The sequence below is a fragment of the Phascolarctos cinereus genome, unplaced genomic scaffold (genome assembly GCF_003287225.1).
Source record: "Phascolarctos cinereus isolate Bilbo 61053 unplaced genomic scaffold, phaCin_HiC Scaffold_5;HRSCAF=322, whole genome shotgun sequence".
Lineage (NCBI taxonomy): Eukaryota > Metazoa > Chordata > Mammalia > Diprotodontia > Phascolarctidae > Phascolarctos > Phascolarctos cinereus.
Genome location: NW_027555958.1, coordinates 145,817,790 through 145,837,728, shown reverse-complemented (window position 1 = coordinate 145,837,728; position 19,939 = coordinate 145,817,790). Strand labels below are relative to the sequence as shown.

Here is a 19,939-nt window from a genome sequence, read left to right as displayed (position 1 = left end):
GTTACTTAATATTACGTGTGCGTGTCTCTGTGTGTGTGTGTACACACACACACACACACACGTCTGAGTGTCTGTGTGCACCTGAGGTTTAAATTCTTATCAAAGAAGACATAATTAAGTTAAAGAATAATAATTTTTGAAAACTTCCCTCCCACCCTGATCTGGGAATACCACATTTTAAAGTAGTTACCTTTGACGGTAAGATTAAAACAACCAAGTCTGTCACCAGATAATGAGTCTGCACCACACTGCAATACCACTGCACTAGGCTGATACATCTCCATCACTTTTGATATTATCTACATGGAAACAGGATATCAAAGGTTAATCCCTTTCGACACATAATAAAAAAATGGATGAGATCTGGCAAATATAATACTTACTGGTTTAAATATCTGCCCATAAGACTCATCATCTATACCATCTCTCATTGGAAAGTTGACAGCATAGTACTTGCCTTTTCCTGCACCAATGTCCTAAAAATGCATAATTAATTGAAACTTAAGAGAATTTTTCATAACAATTACTATAAAATTTGTCAATCAAACTAGTTCGTTAAAAATCTCACAAAGTTTATTTAAAGGGCAAAGTGACAAATCTCAAACCTGACAGAACTACTAACAAGTATCAGTATACATTGGACATGAAAAGGAAAACAGTAGTATGCACCCAAATACCTGGTAATTGATTATTAACAACAGACAAAAAACATTTAGATGAAATTTGGCATTTACTATACTTATCACTGAAGGCAACAAGCCAGAGTTAGTATTATGAATATCCCTGACTTTGTTGCCAGAAATCATAGCTGGCCAACTATAAGGCAACTCTGCACCAAGTAGCCATTCACTAGCAAATGACCTCTCATGTACTCTCATACTGGTGACCTAGACGTCCAAGCTGTTTTCCAGTATTCCCTACCTACAACACGTGGAAGGAGATTTGTTGTTTTCATTGTTTGCTAAAATTTTGTAAAACTTGGCAGTTCAAGTGAGAATTATAATTGTACATAAGGCAATGTTGGCGTTTTGCCGCACAGATAGGGTCTAAGCTATGAGTATAAACAAATAAAGTTCCAACATGTCCGATAGTTGAAGCAACTACTGAAATCTGTTATTTAATAATGGCTATCATTAATATAGTGCTTTAAGGTGGCAAAAGACCTTACATGTGTCATCTCATTTGATACAAGAACCATAGTAGTTATGTAACTATAGGTAGTGATATAACTATTCTCATTTTATAGCTGAGGAAACCAAGGTGGAGAGAGGTTAAGTGACTTGCCTGAGGAAGGAAATGAACTCAATTCTTCCTGATTTCAAGTCCAACACTCAATCTCCTGTACCACAACGCTGTCTCTATGAATTTAAAGTATTTTTTTTTACTGCTGACAAATTAGGCTATGATACAGATTACGTATCCTCTTGTAAGACTTATGAGTAAAGAAGGGGGTATTTGTGAGAGACTAGGAAGTCAGAAGCGATAGGGTGTGGCCACTGATTAGATAGGGATAGTAACAAGAAGTTGAGGATAACACCTAGGTTGTTACATTGGGTGAGTAGGGGGAAGTGGTACTTGTAACAGTGATAGGGAAATTAAGAAGAATAGAGGAAAGGATTATGGGGATAGAGGAGATCAATTGTGGACATGCCAAATTTAAGAAATCCAATTATAGAGATGTCCCATAGGCAGTAAAATGTGAGGCTGGAGGTTAGAGCTGGGTAAATGGAGCTGATGACATCACCAAACAAAATAATATAGAGGAAAAAGCAGGCCCAGGACAGAGTCTTGAGGGACTCATGTTTAATGGAAGTAACCTGGATAAAGATCCAGCAAAGAAGACTGAGAAAGAGCAGTTAGACAAGGAGGAAGAGAGCCAGGGGAGAGCAGTGAAGGGAAAACTTAAAAGACAAAAAATTATCAAGGAAAAGAAGGTTATCAGCAGTGTCAAAAATGTCAGAAAGATAAAAGAAAATGAGGATTAAGAAAAGCCACTAGATTTGGCAAAAAATTAAGAGATCATTGGGAACTTTAGAGAGCGCAGTTTTGCTGAAGGATGAAGCCGGAAGCCAGACTGCAGAGATCTGAGAAGAAAGCAAGTAAAGGTAACAATTACAAATAGGTTTCTCAGAAAGAGAGAAGATATAGAAGATGACAGTAGTGAGGTTAGACAGATGACATAAGTTTTTTGAGGATGGGGCAGACTTAGGTGTGTTTGTATGCAGTAAAGAAAAAATGAATACAGGGAGAGATTCAAGATTAATGAGAGAGTGGGGAAAGAGAAAAGGGGCAAACTGCTGGAGAATATAGAATGGACCAAGGTCTACTTTTCCCTGTAAAGGAGTTTGTCTTTCTAAGAGAAGGGCTACCTCTTCATATGAGATAGGGATGAAGGGAGAGACAGTGAAGAAAGGCATCTGAATAATATGAGATGAAAAGACAGAGAGCTTTTAGCAAATGCCCTCAGATGTGATTATGCAATATAAATTTGTGGAACCAAGTAAGTAAGACTTCATGATTCTTTTCAGCTTCCTTCAAAAGCACATTAATAAGAGAGAAGGTACAGTGCATCCTATGAGTAAGCAGGAATTTTAGAGTTCATGAACTAGGAAGTGTAGAACAGCTCTTCTTAAACTGTGTGTCATGACCCATATAAGGTCATGTAACTGATTGTGGGGGTCACGAAAAATTTGGCAATAATAAAAGGTTTCTGAACATACAATTAACTCAAAATCAAATGTGCAATGAATCTGAGGTGTTTCTGGCAGCGTGCATCGTGCAACTTTACTGCAGCCTTGGTTCTGAACACACATATGCACCTTGCACTGTGCTTGCCATCAGGCCACGTTAACACCAATGAACACTGCCAGAAACACACGTTGGCTCAGATTTGAGACAAATGTGTCATGAACTGCAGTGTTCTTACTGTACATACAAAATCATTTAAATGAATTTTGGCTTGGGATTAGAGAAGAATTTTCAACTATTTCTGAAATGGCCCTAAACATACTTCTGCCATTTTGTTCTACATATTATACAAAGTGGCATTCTCAGCATTGATGATTATAACATCAAAATATTGATCAACTAACTCTATAAAATGTTGAAGATGCTCTGTATCAACTATTCCACCAAGATTTAATTCTCTATGTAAAAATAAACAAGCACAACCATCTTATTAGTATGCAAATTTGCTTTCATCTTTAATAAATGGTAAAATTATATGTATACCAAAGAATTGTTTTAAAATAAAATTTTTTATGATTTATTTTCAGTAAGCGTTTGATTTGTATACTGATTTTATATACCTATATACCCGGGATTGCATAAAAATTTCTCTGGCAAAAAGGGGTTGTGAATGGAAAAAATTTAAGAAGCCCTGTAACAGAACACCTGTTGGTGATGGTGATGGTGATGCTGATGTAAGGGTGGGACCATCTCTGTGTGTAGCTAAGGTAGGGTAAAGGAGTAAGTTGAGGAACTAGGAAGTTAGGATGTTTTGAGGGAGTATAAATACATATGCTGAATTCTCCTAGTATAAAGGCAGGAGTTGGAGGAAAGAAAGATTGAGAGCTAGGTATTTTAATAAAGCTAGAAATAGAGTGTCCTGGAGAAAAGAGTTACCAGAATGTTAATTAAGTAAAGTACAGGATATCCAATTACTTTTTATAACAAGTAAAATAAGGCTAGCCTTATAATTTATCTAAAGCTTTAACAATTCTAATGGCTTAATAACTCAGGAATTGTATTATTCTTGGAATCTGGATGTTTTTGTGCCTTCCTAGAAATAATGGTTCTCATTTCAGACATAATTCAATTTTCTTGAGAATTTTTAAATGTGTATTATTTTTATGGAATAATAAATACACTAACACTACACACACACCATTCTGTTTGTCAATCTTTCCTTCATAAATGTACATAAACAGATTATGAAGAAAAAAAATCATCCTTTCTGACCATGACACCCACTTATCCATTAAACTCCAATAACTCCCTATTACTTTCAGAAAGAATAATAAAATTCTCTATTTGGCTTTTGAAGCCTTTTTAAATCCACCTGTCCAATCTTATACCTTACCCCCTCTCCACATTACTCTGTGATACAATGACACTAGACTCCTCTGTTGATCAAGATACTCCATCTCTAACTCCCAATACTGCATTTTCAGTGGCTCTCCCCTATTCCAGGAATTCTTTCCTTCTTCATCTATGCCTCCTGGCTTATCTGACTTCCTTTAGGTCAGAGCTAAAATCCTACCTTCTGCAAGAAGCCTTTCCTGGTCGCCCTTATTGCTAGAGCTTTTCCTCTCTTAATCACCTTCAACTTATCCTATTTTGATCCTGAAAATGCACAGTTTTCACATGTTGTTTCCACCATTAGATTGTGAGCTTTCTGACAGCAGAGGTTAATTTGGCCTTTCTTTGTTATCTCCAAACCCTAGCACAATGCCTGACACATAGTAGGCACTAATAAATGCCTGTTGACAACAGAAATTATTTCTATGCAGGCTTATCAGAAAAGTCACTTCAAACCATACAAAAATACTGAGTTTCAAAAACAAAAGTCTACAATCTCAGTTTAAGTAAAAATGACGAAATAAAATGAAATGAACAAAATGAAAAAAAATGAACAACCACATATTAATATGGTTTCACTTGCATTAAAATGAACATGTTTGTTGCATGATTTGTTACATAATCAACAGCGCTGCAGCAACAATTCTTCCCAATGTTAGTATGAAGCCAGCAAAACTGAAAGGGTATCTCATATCAGTTCACCTTAAAAATGTACCTAAAGATGTCAGGCTGTTTTTGTGTGAAGAAAGCTCAATTTGAAAAAGTGAGGCATTTGTAAAATTTGTATTTGCTTTTTCACAACAACTTTAAAGAATCCTATTAAGTTGCTTACCAGATTGCCAAACAAAAGAAGCCCCACATTACTGAAGAGATTTTAGTAAAGCCAAGAACATGGGAAAGGGTCAAGTTGGTTAGTAGAATATAATAAAGGAAAAATGTGGGAATGGTTTCAGTGCCAAATAATGTGATAAATTACAGAATAGCTGATATTTCTTTTACTATTCTGAAGCAGGTCACTGAGGATTGGCAGTTTTGCCACTGCCCCCTTCAGTATGTAAGTATGGACAAAAGTACAAACACTTCTCAATGAAAATAGCTGGTAACACTCTGTGAATCCCTTTTGGAAACTACAAAGCCCATTAATGTTCTGGAAATAGTGAAGAAAAAAAAAGTTTTGGGTTTTTTTTTTTTGCCAAATAAAACTTTGGAATGAAAAGTTTTGTGCAGTTTGCACAGATGGAATTGCTTCAAACCTTGGTAATACATCTCGTTGTGCTACTTTAGCAAATAAAGGAAGCTCCTCATATGTTGCTGTTGTTCACTGCTATTAACACCAACATGCACTGCCAACAGACTCTTCCAACAGCCTTGAAAGAAATTTTGTTAATAGCCACAAAAGTCATCAACTTTATCAGAAGCAGGTCTTTGAATCATCATATGTAAAAAAGAATCTGTCCAGAAATGGGAGCAGAAAATGCAGTGCCATTCCACTACATGGAAGTTCACTATTCTGCAAGAGGACAAATCTTGATGTGCTTTGTTTGAACCAAGGGCAGCCGAAAGAAAAAGAAAACTCGCTCTTGGAAACACTTTGAAAGAAAGGGTTTTATTCATTAATTGTCTACCTGGTAGATATTTTTAACCAAAAAAGTGAGGTAACTCTTTCAGTTCAAGTTTCTGAAATCCTCATTATGGATGCCACTGAAAGATTACAAGCTTTCTTGGCTAAATTGGTAGTGAAGAAGAAAGCAGAGGCCATAATCTTATAAACTTCCACATGCTAAAGAAAGTACTTTACTAAGACAGAGTAGAGTAAAATCCTGTTAACTTCTTGGGAAAGAGAAAAGAAACAATTCATAACATTTTTAAAGTTATTTTTATTTTAATGGTATTACAGTTGAAAAATAGACTGATAATCCTCTACGTTCTGAAATAAACTCTATCAAAGGTGCTGACCTAGCCCAAACTGAACTCATTAATTTTAGGACAAATTGGAATTTAACTCAAAAAAGCAGATCCTGTTCTCAAAAAGCTCATAGTCCAATGGAGGAGATAACACACAAATATCTATGTACAAACAAGATACAGACAGGAAAAACTGGAGATAATCAACAGAGCAAAGGCATCAGTACGAATGAGAATTGGGAAAGACATCTTATAGGAGGCAGGATTTTCACTGAAAATTGCTTGAAAGAAGCCAGAGAAGCCAGAAGGCACAAATGGGGAAGGAGAGAATTCTAGGCATGAGGGATAGCCATTTAAAATATATAGAGTGAGGAGTTGGAGATTGAATGTCTTGTACAAGGAACAGCAAGGTGGTACTAGTGGATGGTAAAGTATTTGGAGGGGAGTAAGGTATAAGAATAATGGAAAGGTAAGAAGGGGTCATGTTATGAAGGGGTTTAAAAGTCAAACAGTTTTCTATTTGAACCTGGAGGTAACAGAACCAGTGGAGTGTAATGAATAGGAGACTGACATGGTCAGAAAAGACAATCTTTAGGAAGAACAATTTGACAGCACAGAAGAGGATAGACTGGAGTCAGGAGAAACCTGAGGCAGGGAGACCAACCAGAAGGCTACTGCAACAGTACAAGTGTGAGGAGATGAGGGTCTGTACTAGGGTAATGGCAATGTCAGAGGAAAGAGGGAAGTCTATATGAAAAATTTTGGTAAAGTAGAATCAACTGGACTTAGCAACTGACTGTATCTGTTGGAACAATACATATGAGAAAGAGTGAGAAGTTTTAGGATGAAACATAGGTTGTGAGCCTGAGTAACTGGGAGACTGGCTGTTCCCTGGACAACAACATGGCAGGGTTGGGACAGAGGGAAAAGGGGAGAAAACAATGAGTTCCTATATGCTCCACTTCAAAAAATTCTATTTTTTCTCTGGTTTTCTGATTTTGTTCTGAGAGAAGATGGCATTTTAGATAATCTCCAAATACTTTTTCCTGGTCTATTAACATGGGAAAAGAAAAAGGATACTAATAAGTATCAGTGGCATACTAATAATATTTTACAGTCACCTACACAACTGGTATACAATTCTATATACAATGTGAAAAATACCATTCAAGCTTAAAAAAATTTTTTTTCAATGAGATAGTAAAAAATCCTATTAATTTTATTACTATGAAATATTTAAATTATAATAAATCCAAAATTTCTCAGTTGTCATGGAATGACAACTATCCAAGTTGCCTTTTAAAAGAAGACAAGCTTTCCATATTCTCAATAGTACAGCATTAATGACTTCTGGGTTAAAGAAACAGTACCATCTTGTGGACAGATGAAGTAAAAATCACACCTAGAAAGAAATATTTTAGATTGAAGACTTCCAACGACTTGTTTTACAAGCAACTATCATTTAGAAAGAAACACTGTACAGTGATTATTCTGACTCCAAAATATGCCATTTAAATAGTTCAAAGTTATGAAAAGAGGGAAACAGAACAGGTTTGTCTTAAAATTTATTAAATTCAACAAATATTTACTAAGCACTTACTCTGTAGAAGGCACTGCAGATACAAATATAAAAACTGTAATACGTCACCTGCCTTCATGATACTTCCATTATAGGATAATTACTGCCTATTAAAAATACCATCTCCATCTATTTCTATTTCTTATCAAACAGCTCATGATTCATGGCTTAGTTATATCAAAGTAAAAAAATCTCACTTAATAGACTAATAGACTAATTTACTCTGCTATATTAAAAATATTTTGATACATTTATTTTCTGTCTAAAATCTAGCAGGACCAAGAGTTGTTAACAAAAGTAAACAGTCTAGAACACTGGGACGTTTAATAGATGAATGATATGCATACAGGAAAAAAGAAGGTAAAATATTAGTTAATGATGACAATTTGAGGAATCAAAAGAGGAAAAAGTAATTTTAACACAGTTACTAGAAAATTTTCTTTTAAAATGTTAGAAATAAACCTGAGTTTTTTCATTATTGCTATTCCAGTGAATAATGAAGAAAGCAATTTAAAGTTTCATTAGTAAATAAAAAATCAGAGATCATAGAGTTTAATAGGAAAACCATATCTATTTAGTTTTAAAAATCACATGATTTTTGGTAGAACACTTATATAATCCAGTTTCTTTAAGTTATTTCTATTCATATAGACAGGGTGTCTATGGCAAATTTCTGTTTTAGAGAAAGTTGGTAGAATACTATGACTTCAGAAAAAAAAAGATGTGATATTTAAATGCTACCTTTTATTAACATCAAAAGGAAAAACTGTAATTTTATTAAATTACTGCAATAAAGACATTTCAACTTATCACTAAATCTATTCTGGTAAAAAACTTAGGAAAATTAATTAGTACTGGTATAAAACAAATGGCATGCTGATGGCAAACTTCACAGACATAACTGCAGACAAAGCTGAATTTTTAGGAAGAGTTGTTGTATAGTTAAAAGGATTTAGGTATTACCATTAAACTTCTGATATAATATAAACTTTTTGAAGTCCTGTACACTCATTTTGTCTATTTATTCCTAAGACAGAGGCAGTGACTCTGAAACCTCCCTAAGACTATAAATTGCAGAACTGCTGACCTTCATTGGTGGAGAGAGCTCTTTATACCAATGAAATTATAGATGCAGACTCATTACCCCACAACCAAAACAAAAAAAAAGAGGAAAAAAATAATCCCAGTACGTGCTCTGCTATTAAAAAAATGCTTTCTGAAGGAATAATTTCATTCTTCATAAATGAGTGCCAAGACAGAAATAAATCTGCTTGAGTAACAAAATACACTTTACCCTGAATGTAATGTTGTGTCCCACTTCAAGTTACCTAGTGCCATAATAAGCATTACTTTCTAGTGACACTAATTAGGTCAAAGGATTCAGGATTCTAAGTGATGAGAGAAAAACCAGTTCCAATGCCTTTATTTTGTGCATGTGCGTGCGTGCATGCGTGCGCACACACACACACACAGCAAAAAAAAAACAAAACTAGAATCTTGAATGGTTAATTACTCACTAACCAATCAACTTTTGAGTAACCAAAGTCACCCAGATCATAAGCAGCAGGAGCTAGAATCTGAATCCAGTTCTCAATTCCAAATCAAGTGTTCTTTCCACTATAATAAAGTACCTTTCAGTATTAAAAATGGAACACAATTATTGGACAGCCAAAATTTATAGTATATATTTTTGTAGTGTAACAGTAAATAGAACCAGTCTTTATAGACAATTGACAACGTTAAGAGAGGTGCATGGGACAGCTAAAACTACCAATCACTGCAGTGTTCTGAATGTGCAGAAACTGGACTAAAGCATTATTAAAAACAAAAACACCATCTTTTTCCTTTTACATTATTTAACTGGATTCTCCTTTGTGGTTAATAAAACTGTGAATGACAATATATTTCTATGATATTTATAAGATTTAAATTGAATACCAAGGTAGGGTGCATATGGGAATTGGCTGAAGAACCCTATATTAAACAGAGTTAATAAGAATATCAATATTCACCCCATCCCCAGTAACAAGCAAAATTCAAGAATTACCTGTTTCACAGAAACTATGAAAATTATAAACAGTTAATTACATTCATTTTAATTCAACTAACAATACCTTATAGCGACATCAATTATACAGTGGTTCACAAAAACAACTACCTCTTAAAATTGTAGGTGCTTAATAAGATTTTGTTGAGGAAAATTAAAATTCAAGTCTAGGCCACAGAAAGCTCTAAGCATATTGTGTATAGTACACAGAATTAGCTTACATATGAATTCTACAATTCCCCATGAGGTAAAACAAATTAAAATGCTTAGTAGTCTTACCCTTAAGTCTCCTGTGCCAGGAAAGTATTCACCATATTTGTGGAATGATACAGTCATTACACGGTCTGTTGTGTAAAATGCTTCCTCAACACCATCACCATGATGGATATCAATATCAATGTATAGGACTCTCTGATGGTACCTACAAAAAGATTTATAGGAAATAAATATTTACAGGAAAATAAGTACAGACAATATTAGTTCTTAAACTAAATTAATTATATTTGTTTAGAAAGAAAGAATTTGCCAAATTCACAAAACTACCAAAAGTCATTTGGAGTGACAATCAATGATCATTTGAAATATAAAAAAACTAGCATTCAATTCAATGAATATTTTTAGCAGTTAGAGTGGTAATTTTTTCTTGTTACACTCTGGGTGCTATTTCTTTAATTTCTTTGTGTAAAATTCAGGCAAAGAGTACTAATCTTCCGCACACTTCTGTTTTAATATAACATAATACCTGCTACTGTTTCCAACAATTATAAGGAAAGACTTTCTGATCATGAAACACAATTACAATAAATCTAAGAAGTAGTGAGGAGATATCTTGGATGCTATTAGCTGCCCTACCCCCTCCAACCCATTAAGGATGAAGTCAAAGGTGAAGAAACTCTAAAACTATACAGAGATTGTCAACAATGAAAAGAAAGTATCAGATCCTGATTATGACCTGTAAAACAAGGAGAAAGCCTCAAAACTTGTTGGTCATTCAATATAATTACTCACTGACTCCTTGGTGAAAGTCATATTCCCTTCTCACCTTTCTTAAGTCTTCAAAGTGACTTTTAATGTTTGTTCCCAATGGTAACTGAGAATTTCTTACCTTCTTATAATGGAAAATCATGACAGGACATTAATTTTGAGTTTTACACATTTAACATTTTCTTCTCTTCCAAAAATTGTCTTAATGTTGGATTAAATAGATGAAAGTCAAGACTCAAGTAGAATAAAATAATTTTAAAATTATCTTTTGCCAGTGGGAGGGTATTTTCATTAATATGTGGGATTGTCAACATAGTTACAGTATCAAAAAAGTAACCATTAATATCTGAATGAACTTACTTTAGCAATTCTAGGATGGCAAGGACAATATCATTAACATAACAGAAACCTGATGCTTCTGATTTCTTTGCATGATGAAGACCTCCAGCCCAGTTAACAGCCATGTCAGTCTGCTGTCTGTTTAATTTTACTGCCCCAGCTGAGAAAGAGAAATTTAAAAAGGGAATATGCTGTTAGTTCTAACAATGGTTAAAATAAGGAAAAATTTAGCATAATTTTTCATTACACAAAAGACAGGGAATTTTTAGGTCTGGACTTTCAAGTCCAAAAGTATTTTAATGTCCACCAGGTATTTTTAAAAATGTGAAGACTTAAATTTTAAACCCATTTGTGGATGTAGGATTAAATCAAAATTACTTACCAACAGAGCCACCAGTTGAGAGCTGGCAGAACTCAAAAAGCCCATCAAATACAGGACAATCTTCTCCAACGTTAACTGTGAAAGAAGAACCCAAGTCTAATTTAACCTAATGTGTACCAATGCAAAAAAAAATTAAACACCACAAATATTAAGCATCTTGTATGTATAAAGGACTAAAGTTAGTCACTGCCATGAAGGAACTTAGGAGTTAGTATAATGCAGGTGCACAAATGCATAAAAAAATATAAAGTGTTATAAGATTCCAAAGAAGAGAGATTATTTTTGTCCGAAGGTTTGCTTCAGGGAAGATTTCTGGTAGGAGCAGTATTTCAACAGCTAGAAGTAAGGGAAAGAAAGTTTTCATATTTATCAAGTAGGATAGTTTGAGAGGGAATAGTGAGAGACTGGAAAGGTAGATTAGAACCAGACTGTGGAGGGCCTTGAACATCCAGCTAAGAAGTCAAGGCTTCATTCAGGAAGTAATGAGGAGATTTTTGAGAAACAAAATTATGCAATAAAATGTGTACATTTATGTGAATAAAGGAAACACTGGTAGCCAGAAAGGAAGAGAACAGATACTTTAATAGACTAAATGAGAGGCAATGATATACTGCTTCATAGCACTAGACAAAAATATCAAAATTTTTCAAGAGAAATACTAAAAAAAAAAAGCAGGAATGATAGAGGCTTTAGATTAACAGATTTCACAAGCCACATTATAACAATAATCATAAAAAATGATCTGGTAATGGTTATTACACACACACACACACAGAGTGAAGAACAGTTAAATAATACTCCTATACAAATGAACACAGTAACCCAGTATTTCACAAATCCAAGAATACTAATTACTAAGGAGAGGATTCCTCACTCAACAAGAAATACTCAGAAAACTGGAAAGCAGTCTGGTGAAACATAGATTATGAGCAACATCTTATATGATTTACCACAATAAAACCCAAAGGTACAAATGACCTAAATAAAAAGCTAAACCATTTTCAAAATAGTAAAGAATGAGAAGGGGAAAAATTCATAACTAGACACAAGACAGAAGAGATCACATATGACAAAACAAACAATCAAGATGATGTAAAACTAATGTCCAAATGAAATCCATTCAGCTAGAATAAGTTATGGAGTAGGATAAATTCCTTTGAATTAAATAACTGACAAATATCTGATATCCAAAATATATAAAAAGCTGACACAAATCTATAAAACTACAAACCAAGAGACATTCCACAATATTCAAGTGTTCAAAGAATAACAATAGTTTGCAAAAGAAGAAATATAAGCCATCCACAACCACCTCAAAAAATGTTCAAAAATCACTAGTAATCAGAGAAATGAAAATTACAACAAAGCTAAGATAGAAATCATACCCTTCAAACTAGCAAAAATGCTAAAAGATGGGAAAACATTGTTGGAAGAGCTATAGGAATACAAGTAGCACTAAATCACTATGAGTTGGAGCACACAAGTTGGTAATCATGTAAAAAAAAATACCTAAATTATTTATATGAGTTGACCCAAAAATTCTACTATTAGAGAACCAGGCATTCCCCTCCAAATAAGTTACTTCCAGCAAGAGTTCCATACGTACAAAAATGGCTATAAGGGATAAGAGAACAAGCATTTATTAAGTGCCCGTTGTGTATCGGGCACTATGCTAAGGGTTTTTACAAATATCTCATCTGACCCTCACAACACCCCTGTTTTTACCACTGAAGGGCAAGGACAGTAGGTTTCGAGATCACACTAATTTGTTAGTATTTAAAAGTCCAACTACATATGCTAGTTTTCCATTAAAAGTTGGTTACATCAGAGTCTCTACAGTCAACAAACAAAAGCCAAAAACTCAATTTTGAAAGCCCGGCATTTTCTAGTTACATTATTTTTACGATCCTAAGTCAATCCTTCGTTAATTGGGACAAAAATGATCATAGCACAATTAAGATATATGAAATATCATTTTAATCATTTCCAAGTGACTACTGACTATAATTATTTCATTTCACCCATAGAAAGTAACTTTCAACATCTGAGTAAGTTTCCCCATCTGTAAAATGGGGAGACCAAAATCTGAAGTATCTATCTTACAGGGTTGCTATTAGGCTCAAATGAAATATTGTACATAAACTGCTTTGCAAACTTCAAAGTGTTACATAAATGTTAGCTGTCATTGTTACTAGCGTTTGCCTTTAAGCAGTATTGAAAATCAATTGAAGCAAAATTTAAAAAGTTGCTCTGTCTAGGCACTTCTTTCCATAAATATCAATGTCTTAATATGCACTGATAAAATAGAGTGGGGATAATGAATATTCCTATCATACTTATAAGTGATCATTTAAAATAAGCTTCATATAACCTCGTATGTAAAGTCTCCAAACAGCCAGAGGAAGTTTATGGAAACAATACTAATGTCTCCTCTTAATATCCAAACTCACATCTTTGCATCTGCTTGCTATACTCAGACATGTTATCCGGTCTTATTGAGCGCAGAAACTTGATGTATTCATCACTGTGATACTTGGTCATTTCTTCAGCTGTAGCTTTGTGGGGCCTCTGTAGGAAAAGAATGAGAATTTTAGGGTTTTATCTAATTATTTTAAAATAAATTCACTGACAAAGGATGCCTAAACATTCCCATTTGTTGCCATCACTGAAGAAAATAATCTGTCTGAAAAAATAAAATACCCTATTCCAGAAAGACCAATCCAAAATATTCCCAACTCCAAGCTTTCGTCATGCAGTCTCCTTCCCTGGAATGCCCTTCTCCTCTGTCTGTCTGTCCAAAATCCCACTCCATCCGCAAGCTGGGAATAGAGGCCTTGTTCTGGCCTTAATGCCTTCCTTGTACCATACATCCCTGTTTATCATGTGTCTTTCAGAGTGGGCAGATTTTTGAGGAACCTCACTGAGGTCAAATCATTCAATTTTGTGTCAGATGATAACAGGATCGGGGAAAGAAAACTGCCCTTGAAACACAGCACCCTAGATACTACTGAGTAATTACAATGAAAGAAGAAGAGGATTTGAGACACTCACAAAGTCAAAGGGGAGCCAGCAGTAATAAACACCAATCAACAAACATTTATTAGAAGTCTACAATATGCCAGGCAATGTGCTAGGTGCTGGGGCTGCAAAGAAAAAAGCAGAACTGCTATAAACTGATAATCTCAACCATGTACACACAAAAGTTCAAAGTTTAAGTAATAAGATGTAAGAGGAAGTAGATGTCCTAAAGCAAGAAGGAAATAAACTTGAATCTCATGGGTATCTCACTGAAATTTGGTAAGCTAAAATGCCTGGAATGTACTCCGGATAGATTATGCCTTAATAAAAAGTTATTTAAAAGGAAAGGAAAGGAGATATGTTAGTGTTGTATATAAAAAAAATTATACTTATGTGAGGAAATCTACAAATCTGGAACCAGGGTAGGGAAAGTATGGTGGAAAGCACTTGGCTGAAGATCAATGGATTGAGAAACCAAAGTAAATTTATCATTAAAGAATACTACAGAATACAGGGATAGAAAGAGGAAATAATGGGAAGTTTAACAAAATAGAAAATAAGCCTGATATAAAGACATGATACAGTGGTGACTGAAGACTTAAATTATGCAGACATTTGCTAGAGCTCTTTGTGTCAAAAAGCACACCTAGTTATTTTCTGACATGCCTTAATGATGATTTTGTCATTCAGAAAGTAGAGGAAACAAGAAGGGGAAATTAAATTCTGGAGATGACTGAACAGAGGAATTGGGTGTTAGAGTAGAATTGATGGGGACTCTTGGAGGGAAGTGACCGCTTCCTCCTAGTAGTATGTGTGATGCAGGAGAGGAACACTAGGTATAGCCTGGTATACACCTTATATATTAGGAGAGCAGATTTCAAAGACTTAATGGCTTTGAAGGACAGGCTCCAGATCCCATGGACCAAAATTACAGGAGGGAAGTCAGCTCAGGAAGATCAAGAAACACTTAAGAATGAAATTCCTGGAAATAAACAAAGGGAAACAATTCTAACGAGAAGGAAAAACAGGAGCTATGAAGAGAACAATGCAAATGACCTGGAACTCACTAACTAAATGACAAGTTATAAAAAGAGATGTCTAGAAGATCACAGCAAAGCCAGGTAATATTAGCGTAGTACAGTCCAAAGACAATAGAGAAAAGGCAGAGATGCTCAATTCTTTTCCACGTCTGTTTTCTCTGTTAAAGAAATGATCTGGGGGGCAGCTAGATACAGCACTGGCCAGGACCTGAGTTCAAATCAGGTCTCAGACTAGACACTAGACATTTATTAGCTGTGACCCTAGGCAAGTCACTTAGCCCCAATTGCCTAGGCCACCCCTCCCCCCCAAAAAAAGAAGTGATCTCTACAATAGAAATATTTGAACAAAAAATGGCTATTGGGGAGTTGATACCCAAAGTAAATAAAGGAATACCCAGTTAAGAACCCATGGCTAAATTCAAGTTACCTGGCTCAGATGAACTAACTTCATGCTCTGGCATTAAAAGAACTGGAAGGTAGGATGGCTGAGCCACTGTCAACAGTATCTGAAAGAAAGGAAGGCTGGAGGAGGACCTGAAAAGACTAGAGAAGGGTAATGCTCTGATTTTCAAAAGAGAATGGTTTATACACTATAGACCAGAGAGCTTACCTTTGATAACTAGGAAAATTCTAGAACAGAGCATTAAAGAGATGATTGGCAGCCACCTAGGAAATGAAGTGGTTTTTACTAAGACCCAGCATAGCATCATCCAGAATGGACCATGTCAAAATAGCTACGTTTGCTTTTCTGACAGAATTATTCAACTGGTAGGGCAGAGAATATCATAAGAGTTTACACAGATTTTAATAAAGCATTTGATAAAGCAGCTCATACTATTCTTCTGTGCACCAGAGGGCAATACAATTAGATTCAGAATCAGTTGAATGATTGGATTCATAGAGCAGTCATTAATGTACTAGTCAATTTGGAAATCTCTAGTCAAGTATCCCAGGGACCTGTGCTTAGTCCTGTCCTACCTGATTTTTTTATCCATATCTTGGAATAAAGATACAAATGACATCTTATCAAATTTGCAAATGACACAAAAATGAGGAAGAATAGCTAACAATGATATTCAGTATCTTAAAAAAAAAAACCCCAACAACTCTAGAATGGCTGAATAGAGCACTGGGCTCAATCTAAAAAGATGAAATTCAACAGGGATGTAAAGTTTTACATTTAGGTTCAAGAAATCAACTTCACAGATACAAAATGGGGGAAGCATGGTTTAGTGAAGTGAAAACTCCATAAATCAACAGTGGTATATAGCAATCAAAAAAAGCTAATGCAATCTTGGGCTACATTAAGAAGGGCAAATATTCCAGGAAGGAAATGATGGTTCCTCTATATTCTTTCCTGATCAGACCACATATGGAACAGTTTAGGAAGGATAATGATAAAACAGAGACTGTCCAAAGTTGGTCAACCAGAATAGTAAAGAGTCTTGGGTTAGGTGTCATAAGAGCATCACTTAAAGGAAATGGGGATGTTTAACATTAAGTGAGGACTAAGGCAGAACATAATATATGTCTTCAAGTATTTGAAGAGCTATCAAATAGAACAAGGATTAGACTTGCTCCATTTGGCTCCAGTGGTAGAACCAGCCATAACAACAAGGTTTGTAAAAAGGCAAATTTAAGCTTGATATTAGGAAAAATTTCTAACAGACTATCCAAAAAGTGGAATATGGTGGGTATCCTCTCAGTGGAGGTCCTCAAGCAGATGGCAGATATTAGCAGCTGGATATACTGTACTGGGGATTAATGTATACACCAGACTAAAAACTTGCTGAGGTCCCTTCCAACTTTAATAGTCTGTGTGGGTTTTGACATGGTAACATCAGGGTGGAAAAGAAAAGACTGCTCAAGGATCTAAGGTCATGTGGCACAGTGGAGCCTGGGATCCGGTCACTATGTACCACCACTTAACTTGGGCATATCACTTTCTTTCTCTGAACCTTAACTTATTAACCTGTAAAAAAAAAAAATAAAGGCCTAGGTAGAGATGTGACAGACCTTCTAAATCAAATTCTGTGGTTTTGGCTTGTCTTCCTAATTAGACAATGTGTTGCAGCAGAGTAGGGACTCTTGCATCTTTTGTATTTTCCTCCACATTCTGTGCAAGAATATGAATAGAGCAGCTGATGCTTGACGAACATGCTTGAGGTTTTTTGCATATTTTTTATTGCTTTCTACTGTTACATTTTTTTGAATTAATAGACTGCTATTAAAATGTGATTCGTTAAATATGAGGGACCAGACTACTTAAAGCCCAGAGGTTCCAAGAAGGCCAATAAAAAGGAAAAAAAAATCACTGATGATATTTTTCTCTCACTCACCACTGTTAATACTACTAATTTTGTCAAAACTGTGCTCATTTCAAAGTAGGAGTTCAATTAAATTTTCAAATATGAATGTTCTTGCGAAAAGGTGATACTTACATATATTTCCATTTTTCTATATAAGCCATAATTTAGCAGCAGGTTATGGGTCATACGGATCCTGTGAGGTTTCATAGGATGACCCTGTCCATAATAATAATTTCCAATATCACCTGAAATAAGAAGAAATGAGTACAATCAACAATGCCAATAAAATTTTAGCATTTACATAGAAGCATTTTAAAGAATATTACTATATAGGCCTATCCTACATAATAATGCCCTGATTTACATCATTTCACAGCATTATCGTCAATTAAACAAGTCACACTGAGCTTGGAGATAACCATAGAGGAGTGGAAAGTATCCTAGGTTCAGTCTCAATTCTTTTGTTAACTCACTCGGTGACACCTATATGGAGCTCTAATATGTTTGTATGTAACATGATAGTATTAAATTAATCTCTTAAGTCCCTTCTAGTTTGAAAAAAAATGACTTTCACGAAATGTTATCAATATAAAGTCACTGGAAAATAAACCATTTTGAATTCAACAGTTTTCAAGATATTAATATTTAAGACAATTTTCACTAACAAGATCAAATATCTTAAATATTAATATCTTAATTATTTAAATAATTGTTTCACTGAACTAAACTAGTTATCGTAACACCTTGTGGAGATTTTCCTTACAACAAGAACACAGTTACTTTAACAAAGCAAATGTGTATTTTTCAATTTTCAGCCAGGTAAACAAGAGAAACAAATATTATATTAAAAACTATTCTTGCTCTTTATATTCTTGGTAAACCTGACAGGGAAAGATTACCATGCTTTTCTGATTTTTCAGCTTTCTTATTAAGATGAATAAATACACAGGAAGAAATTGTTCCTACTGCTATGTTAAAAGGAGTATCTGATAAACTTTTTAAAAACCTGAAAAACAAGTATAAAAAACATCTCTTGTAAATCCAGTTGCTCAATGTGACTGCAACGAGTCACACATATATGTATAAATTTTAAAATCTTATCAGGAGAAAAGGTGGTAGAGTCAAGATGGCAGAGTGAGAGTCAGCATTTTTGCACAGCTCACCCAATACACATCTCCTCTACAACAAGCTAGAAAATGTGCCAGACTGATTGAGGAAGCCAAGAAAAAGCAACAGTGAGTCATTTCTCCAACCTAGAGAAGCTCAGGAAGATGGAGAGGTCTGTGGACACTGGGTTGGGGGTTGGCCAGGAACAGCAAAGGAGGCAGCAGCAACAGTAGTGGGGAACATTCTAGTGTTCGAGGACTGTAAAGGGGCAGAGACTGAACACTAGCACTGGAAAACAAGGGCAGAAGGAAATCCCAGGAATCCCTGAACAATTGTTGAGATCAGGAACAGGTGCCAGATGGCAGCTCTGTTGCCCATTACCCAGGTTCAGGTTACAGTTCCAGGGCAGAGAGGAATACCTGTGAACAAGAGAGGCTCTGACTGTGTACAGAGCAAGGAACAAGTTCCAGAACCATAGCTGTGGGACTCTGAGCCTAAGAGCAGAGGGGAGACTCAGCTCTGGCCTTTAGCCCTCCATACAACCCTGCAGTGGAAAAACCAGAGTAGGAAACCAAGACCAAAATGGAGCCAGCAGTTCAGTTGCTCTGAACCTGCAGATGCTCCTAGCAAGCTAACAGTGACTCTAGCAGCAGTCTTACTGAAACTCAACTACATATAAGCCAACAGACCTAAACCTGGGTCAGGAACTTGCAGAGCTCAGACCAGGAGGGCAGTGAACACATTCCTCTCCAGATCACATCACCTTTGAACCACCAAAACCTTGCAGACCCCTAGGCTGAGCTATGAAAACAGCAGAAGGCCATAAAAAGAGGCTCAGGCAAGACATCCCCCACAGCCTCAGAAGTGAACAGAGCCCAACAGTAACATAAAGTGCAAAGTAGGCTGGAAAAATGAGCAAATCAAATTAGAGATGGACCACCATAAAGAGCTACTAAGGTGACAGGGAAGCTCAAGATACAAACACAGAAGAAGACAATGATCTGAAAAGATCTACAAGCAGATCCTCAAAGAAAAATGCAGATTAGATACAAGCTCAACAAGAATTCTTAGAAGAGGGTTTTTTTTTTAAAAAAAAGATGTTTTAAAAGAGCAAAATGAATAAATAAATAAATAAATAAAATACTAGCA

General features: G+C 35.3%; 1 protein-coding gene across 1 annotated transcript in view; it reads right to left on the bottom strand.

Moving 5' to 3' along the window:
* HDAC2 (histone deacetylase 2) overlaps positions 1-19,939 on the bottom strand; it is a 49,602-nt gene that overhangs the window by 14,701 nt on the left and 14,962 nt on the right. Inside the window, exons 2-8 of the mRNA XM_021008183.2 lie at positions 17,816-17,928; positions 13,767-13,884; positions 11,317-11,391; positions 10,956-11,094; positions 9,891-10,032; positions 384-476; positions 191-299 (exon numbers count right to left, since the gene is read on the bottom strand). Of these exons, the coding sequence (XP_020863842.1) occupies positions 191-299; positions 384-476; positions 9,891-10,032; positions 10,956-11,094; positions 11,317-11,391; positions 13,767-13,884; positions 17,816-17,928 (789 nt within the window). The remainder of the gene's footprint in view (positions 1-190; positions 300-383; positions 477-9,890; positions 10,033-10,955; positions 11,095-11,316; positions 11,392-13,766; positions 13,885-17,815; positions 17,929-19,939) is intronic.